Genomic DNA, 7,773 nt, shown 5'->3' on the forward strand with positions numbered 1-7,773 from the left:
TTATCAGACTCGAAGTAACAGACTGATATGAGTCTGGCTCCGCTGCCCACAGCAAACTTATTCTCCAGAGGAGACCACTTGACGAAAGTAGCAGCTCTGTTGATCCTCAGGATGACCAGAGTGGGCTTCCAGACCCCGTCCTTTAGAGACCAGACATAGGCATTACGATCCGCCCCACACGTCACGATACGGTCAGACTTAGGAGCCCAGTCGATACCTGGAGAGGGAGGGAGGGGGAGAGAGAAGAGAAGATAGTCAATGTAAACCTCTGAAAAACACCATCAATGTCCAGACATAGATTCAAATACTTTTTAACAACTCCTGGGATGTCATTTCCTGTGCCTAGTCTACCTGTGATGTGTCCATTGTGCTCCTTCAGCTCATGACTCTTCACCCACTGGTTACCACTCTTCTGATAGATGTGAACCTCATGGTTGTTGGGACTGATGGCAATCTCTACAGGGAGAGAAGAGGAAGAAGGCCAGATAACAGAAGAGTCAGTGGATAAACATTTTGATGAACGTGGATGTTTTGATGTTGTATGCAGTATGTGTATATTTAAAGTATGTGATGTTATATAATAAAGCATTGGTCCTGGGCCGTACGGGTTCTGTCCCGGTTCCAGGCGTGACAGGTGATGGGCTCAAGCAGAAACTGGTGCAGTGACATGGTGATGGGAGTTGGGTGCGGTCAGTCTCTCACTGGTCACCGGCTACACAGAGAGGGAAAACCCCCATAGGAATACAAGAACATGACTCAGCTCGTTAACTAACCTTAGTCAATTCAGCTAACGCTACTCGGCTAGCTGCTTGTAATGCTACCTGTTCGGTAGATTTTTAGTTTACATTTCACAAACTGTTAAGACGTGAATGAGTAACAGTGTTTTATACATATAACATGATATACCCGTGATCTTAAAGATGAGTTAGTTCTGTATTTAGGAGCAAGGTGTGACTGAGCTAATTAACTGGCTAGCCACTTGACAGGCTATCCCACCCTAATGTTCGCTAACTAACTAGCCCAATTTCGCATGTAACGTTACCATAGCTAAACTAGCTAACTAGTTAGCAAACAACATTTTCTAGTAATTTATGTATACTTCAATGTCCATACAAAAAAATATAAACAAGATTACGAACGATAACATTTGCTACGAAAATAACATTCAATCTCGCCGTAAAAAACGAGGCCTCGTCTCTTGAACCAAGCCCCGAACTTTCCTACGAGCCGTCGCCCGCTCCCAGCGACACAGTTTGCATTGCTAACTGTTAGCTTACCTTGGTTTTGACAGAGCAGTCTTCTTGCTGGTCCTTTTTTATTCGGAAACGATAGATTGATAATAACGTTAGGGAGACAGCGGAACGGACTTGAATTCGCGGACTCTGGGCAGTCGACACGAATCCGTCCAGGAATGTCAGGAGTCGAACCGGGAAGCTTACCTTCCAGCTACATTCAGATGGATAGGATGTCAGCCAACCCGGAGACAGTAGCCTATTTTTTGCTGTTGTTGAAGGCTGCCCCTAGCGGCTAATGAACCAAGCAAAAATCAAAAATAATAATTAACAAGGCAAGTCAGTTCAGATTTTTATTTTATTTACAATGACAGCCTAACCTGGACGACGCTGGGCCAATTGTGCGCCGTCCTATGGGACTCCCAATCACGGCCGGTTGTGATACAGCCTGGAATTGAACCAGGGTCTGTAGTGACGCCTCTAGCACTGAGATGTAGTTCCTTAGACCGTTGTGATACAGCCTGGAATAGAACCAGGGTCTGTCGTGACTCCTCTAGCACTGAGATGTAGTTCCTTAGACCGCTGTGATACAGCCTGGAATGGAACCAGGGTCTGTAGTTCCTCAGACCGCTGTGATACAGCCTGGAATGGAACCAGGGTCTGTATTGACTCCTCTAGCACTGAGATGCAGTGCCTTAGACCGCTGTGATACAGCCTGGAATGGAACCAACCAACACTCATTTTGAATTGTGACTATTGTATTGATTACACTAAAGTGGTTTGAAGCCCTAGTTTAAAGGTTACACGATGTTGAAATATCTATTCTCTTTTTCAGAGTGGAGGAGTCATCATTGGAAAAACGGATGTCAAAAACTTTACGGACAGGAAAAGTTGAGGATTTCATTTAATTTCTCCTATTATTTAATACTGACACATGCTGGCATCAAATAGTCTACAACCATTAACTGCTACTGTGCTCAAATTGATGTATTGTTGTCTGACTAGAACCCTGATCTGACAGGTCGCTGAACGGAACTCTCTCTCCTTTCTCGTCATTTCAGATATTTGGTTTTAGACAGATTTACTTTCGGCTTCACAATCGAGGACTCACCAGACTATTTCATCGATGTGTGTCCTTGTGGGGCAAAGCAACGATGGGAAATACATCAATGGACTCTCCCAACAGCTTCTGCATAGGAGATTGTGGTGAGATTATACATTCAATCCAATTGTCTGATGATATGAAATAATACATCTTGTACCAATACAAGGTTTCTGTTTTGATGATATTTCTGACACGGTTGTGTCTTTTACCCCCTTTAAATAGAAAATATCTAATTTGAAAAGATCTGTGATTGGTCAAAATACTAATTAGTGGAAAACATATCAGAAATTGGGCTGCCCGTGTAAAAAAAAAGAAGCTCATTTTATAATTTTTTTATTCACTTAATGTACTTCACATCAAGAATAACTGTTCCAGAATCTTACTTCACATCAAGAATAACTGTTCCAGAATCTTACTTCACATCAAGAATAAATGTTCCAGAATCTTAATGTACTTCACATCAAGAATAACTGTTCCAGAATCTTAATTTCCTTCACATCAAGAATAACTGTTCCAGAATCTTACTTCACATCAAGAATAACTGTTCCAGAATCTTAATGTCCTTCACATCAAGAATAACTGTTCCAGAATCTTAATTTCCTTCACATCAAGAATAACTGTTCCAGAATCTTAATTTCCTTCACATCAAGAATAACTGTTCCAGAATGTTAATTTCCTTCACATCAAGAATAACTGTTCCAGAATCTTAATGTCCTTCACATCAAGAATAACTGTTCCAGAATCTTAATGTACTTCACATCAAGAATAACTGTTCCAGAATCTTAATGTCCTTCACATCAAGAATAACTGTTCCAGAATCTTACTTCACATCAAGAATAACTGTTCCAGAATCTTAATGTATTTCACATCAAGAATAACTGTTCCAGAATCGTAATGTACTTCACATCAAGAATGCCTGTTCCAGAATCTTACTTCACATCAAGAATGCCTGTTCCAGAATCTTACTTCACATCAAGAATAACTGTTCCAGAATCTTACTTCACATCAAGAATAACTGTTCCAGAATCGTAATGTCCATCACATCAAGAATAACTGTTCCAGAATATTAATGTCCTTCACATCAAGAATAATTGTTCCAGAATATTAATGTACTTCACATCAAGAATAACTGTTCCAGAATCTTATCACATCTTTATTTAATATATCTGGAGCGCAAACTGGTTCGGTCTCCAAGCTCATCAGAGAATAAAGTAATGTAATGGGGTTTGAAAATAGGTTTTATTTTTAAATATGAAAGAAATATACATAAATTACAGCATATATCCAATACCAAATAAATGAAGAGATAAAGATAAAAAAGGGGAAATGTTTACATTCTGTTGCCTAGCTACAGAGCCCAGTAGCCATGTGAAAAGTGCATGTCAACCATGAACCAGCTAATGGTGATATTACACAGCTACTGAAGGGCTTGACCCCACTACATGGTTGTGTTCCAGTGTCCATATGAGCAAAGTCTTGTATCACACCCATTTCAATATCTGCTGTTCTGTTCTTTGTTCATGTTAATTAATGTACCCTTATTGTAAAGTGTTACCTAATTGTTTTATTCATACAGAAAGGTTTCTAAAAAAAAACCCAGTTTAAATACGTTTATTTTTTTGTCTCCAGACAGAACTGATTAAAACTGTACCGTCTATGAAATGACATCAACCAAGATATTCAACGAGACTTGAGTTCCTTGCAGTTCTTGACAACCTCTTCACTCCAAAATGAATAGAAAAGGGGGTTGAGTGTGAGAGAGGGTTTGAGGTCAGAAATGGCGGCCGGTAGTGCGGACTAAATGGAGAAAAGGTTGGTGAATCAACAGCTGTCCTGGAATGAGGACAATATGGCTGTCAGTTCTGATGGTATGGAGCGGGAGGATGAGGGTCAAGGACCTGAATGGTCGGTAGTGGAAAGACACAGGAAGAAGAGAGATCATGATACAGAAAGGTAGAACTTAGTAGGGATTTATTTGTTTTTTTATTTTCAAGGTAGTACAGAATTGGGTAGATAATGATTGATCATACATTCCAGCACAGTAGGTGGCAGCATGCACTTTAAACGTTTGTTTGCGGACCAGCCATGATATCATAGAAGAAAAAAACATCAACCTTCATGACATCATAGAAGAAGAAGATTTACCTTCATGACATCATAGAAGAAGATTTACCTTCATGACATCATAGAAGAAGATTTACCTTCATGACATCATAGAAGAATATTCACCTTCATGACATCATAGAAGAATATTCACCTTCATGACATCATAGAACAAGAAGAAATGAATGAAAATCAAATGATCCTGACACCATCTAAAATGGATCTCAACTTAAATGGGCCCTGAGAGGAATATTTGGTGCAGGGTACCTTGCTCACTGCCTGTAATTATCATTATTTAACATGATGCAGGCTCTGGCAGTGAGCTACCCTGAAGGAGCAGAACCTAACACCAACATCATGCATGTATTGTAATCTTTCTAATAAACGGTTAAACGAATACGTGGCGTTTCCTCTCTGAGTTACACCAAACACAGAACATTTTCCACAGTTGTAACAAACACAGTTAGATACTCACCACCAGAGTCAATGGAGGTGTAGACATCCAACACAGAGTACTACCTCTTCCTCTAGGACAGACCTGAGGTGTAGACATCAGACAGAGTACTACCTCTTCCTCTAGGACAGACCTGAGGTGAAGACATCAGACACAGAGTACTACCTCTTCCTCTAGGACAGACCTGAGGTGTAGACATCAGACAGAGTACTACCTCTTCCTCTGGGACAGACCTGAGGTGTAGACATCAGACAGAGTACTACCTCTTCCTCTAGGACAGACCTGAGGTGTAGACACACAGAGTACTACCTCTTCCTCTAGGACAGACCTGAGGTGTAGACATCAGACAGAGTACTACCTCTTCCTCTAGGACAGACCTGAGGTGAAGACATCAGACAGAGTACTACCTCTTCCTCTGGGACAGACCTGAGGTGTAGACATCAGACAGAGTACTACCTCTTCCTCTAGGACAGACCTGAGGTGTAGACACACAGAGTACTACCTCTTCCTCTAGGACAGACCTGAGGTGTAGACACACAGAGTACTACCTCTTCCTCTAGGACAGACCTGAGGTGAAGACATCAGACAGAGTACTACCTCTTCCTCTGGGACAGACCTGAGGTGTAGACATCAGACAGAGTACTACCTCTTCCTCTAGGACAGACCTGAGGTGTAGACACACAGAGTACTACCTCTTCCTCTAGGACAGACCTGAGGTGTAGACATCAGACAGAGTACTACCTCTTCCTCTAGGACAGACCTGAGGTGAAGACATCAGACAGAGTACTACCTCTTCCTCTGGGACAGACCTGAGATGTTAGCAGTGGAATCCTCCATTAGTATAAAAAGAAGGAGGGAGTGAGAGAAAGACCAATTCTGTCTGACCTATTTTGTCCTTTCTGTTGTGACGGACGAGTAGCTGTGAGGAAACGTTACCGCCGGAACACCTCGCTACACAGGGGGACTTCATGTCCAAGTCATCTACTGTAACACTTGGCTATATACCGTGGCGGTATTGCAGCTGGTGGTTTACACAATGATCCTTTGGTAGGAGGAGAGTCTCATCTGCCACCCCAGTGATGTGGGCTATATCTGTCTAGCCATAGGGGTTGAAGTTCATGAAGGTTAGGATTAGGAACAAGGTTTAGGTTAAATATAATTTCAGTGAGGTCAAGGGTTAGGGGAAGGCATAAAAGTAAACGTTGAGGTTAGAGCATCACCGTCCTCCTCCATTTGAGTGTAGATGGGGGTCGAGACGTTCTGTACTGGGGGTGCATCCTCCATTTGAGTGTAGGAGATGGGGGTCGAGACGTTCTGTAAACTCCTCACTGGGGGTGCATCCTCCATTTGAGTGTAGGAGATGGGGTCGAGACGTTCTGCACACTCCTCACTGGGGGTGCATCCTCCATTTGAGTCTAGATGGGGGTCGAGACGTTCTGTACACTCCTCACTGGGGGTGCATCCTCCATTTGAGTCTAGATGGGGGTCGAGACGTTCTGTAAACTCCTCACTGGGGGTGCATCCTCCATTTGAGTCTAGATGGGGGTCGAGACGTTCTGTACACTCCTCACTGGGGGTGCATCCTCCATTTGAGTCTAGATGGGGGTCGAGACGTTCTGTAAACTCCTCACTGGGGGTGCATCCTCCATTTGAGTCTAGATGGGGGTCGAGACGTTCTGTACACTCCTCACTGGGGGTGCATATAGGGGTGTGTTCAGAACATTTTCTCTGAAGGCACAAAGAGAAAAGCAAACACACACATCCAGTTAGTGATCAACAAGTTAGTTAACTAGCAAAAGCTACCCACAATTATGTCTGTACGTTTTGGTATTATGTAAAGTTATAATTCATGTGTGATAGAGAGAGAGAGAAAGGTAAATCTATCCAAATGCTTTGTGATCTTCTCCTGGACAAAACAACCAACCTGTCCCCTGTTGGAGCAATATCCACCTGCTAAAAATGTATCAACTTGGCTGACCATTAGGGATACAAACTTCAGTCCATTTTTACTCCCGACTGAACCCGACCTCCATTAAAACCAGTTAAACAATGGTTCCTTTGGTTCCAAACAGTAAAATGATGTGACCAACAGAAAATTATATGCATGTTTAATAGGAACAGACATTATTTTTCATTATGTAGCTTAATGAAAACATGCGACAATAGCAAGCCTAGTCGTCTCACAAGCCATCAGACTATATTATTGAACATGATACTAACGTAACCGTATGCAGCTAATGTAAAACGTGAGAAAGGTGGTTTCCTGCGCTAATTGAATTCGGGAAAATGTTTGATAATTATAAGAGCACCTGGGGGCGGATTCAAACTTAGAAATCTATTCATTTTTGTATGTGTTTTAATTGAAGCACTTCTCAGTAGCCTAGCTGGCATATACATTTATTTATGCAGTTGCGTAACCTGCTTTGTGGGCGAGGAGGATCCCTTGTAGCCTCTACAAACCATCCCGACCTCGCGAACTTACATTCTGTTTCTCTAGGCTAGACGGATACAACAGAATGTAAACTCGCGAGAATAGGATGGTTCGTATGAGACGAGATCCACTTGTTCCGCATTGAATAAACGTAATTTCAACTGAAAACAATCTCCATTAATTCCCAACAGATGGTTTGTTCACGTTTCTACCGTTGTGGCCTACAGCTTCATCTTGTGGTCGCGTCGGGGACAACAGTTGTTGACATCTGAAGCGTTGTAGCTAACCATAACCCTTTTCCTGATCTTAACCTCATTCTCCTAACCTGCTACGTTATTTCACCTAACCTGCTGTGTTAGTTGTCCTAACCTGCCACGTTAATTCTCCTAACCAGCCACGTTAATTCTCGTAACCTGCCACGTTAATTCTCCTAACCTGCCATGTTAAT

At 42.2% G+C, this 7,773-nt stretch overlaps 2 protein-coding genes across 2 annotated transcripts in view; both read right to left on the reverse strand.

Annotated features, from left to right (window-relative positions):
* The window catches only part of arpc1a (actin related protein 2/3 complex, subunit 1A), a 12,367-nt gene extending 10,829 nt beyond the window's left edge, over positions 1-1,538 (reverse strand). The window contains exons 1-4 of the mRNA XM_045711297.1: positions 1,278-1,538; positions 606-712; positions 352-456; positions 1-217 (exon numbers count right to left, since the gene is read on the reverse strand). The exon at positions 1-217 is cut by the window's left edge and continues 6 nt beyond it. Of these exons, the coding sequence (XP_045567253.1) occupies positions 1-217; positions 352-456; positions 606-669 (386 nt within the window). The 5' untranslated portion in view covers positions 670-712; positions 1,278-1,538. The remainder of the gene's footprint in view (positions 218-351; positions 457-605; positions 713-1,277) is intronic.
* A 4,224-nt stretch (positions 1,539-5,762) lies between these two features.
* On the reverse strand, positions 5,763-7,393 carry LOC106595413 (uncharacterized). Its single transcript, XM_014186786.1, has 2 exons — positions 7,313-7,393; positions 5,763-6,622 (listed from the first exon to the last, which is right to left on the reverse strand). The coding sequence occupies exons 1-2, from the start codon at positions 7,355-7,357 to the stop codon at positions 6,065-6,067; spliced, it is 603 nt and encodes a 200-aa protein (XP_014042261.1). The 5' UTR covers positions 7,358-7,393; the 3' UTR covers positions 5,763-6,064.
* Positions 7,394-7,773: the final 380 nt, after the last annotated feature.

The sequence above is a fragment of the Salmo salar genome, chromosome ssa02 (genome assembly GCF_905237065.1).
Source record: "Salmo salar chromosome ssa02, Ssal_v3.1, whole genome shotgun sequence".
NCBI classification, from domain to species: domain Eukaryota; kingdom Metazoa; phylum Chordata; class Actinopteri; order Salmoniformes; family Salmonidae; genus Salmo; species Salmo salar.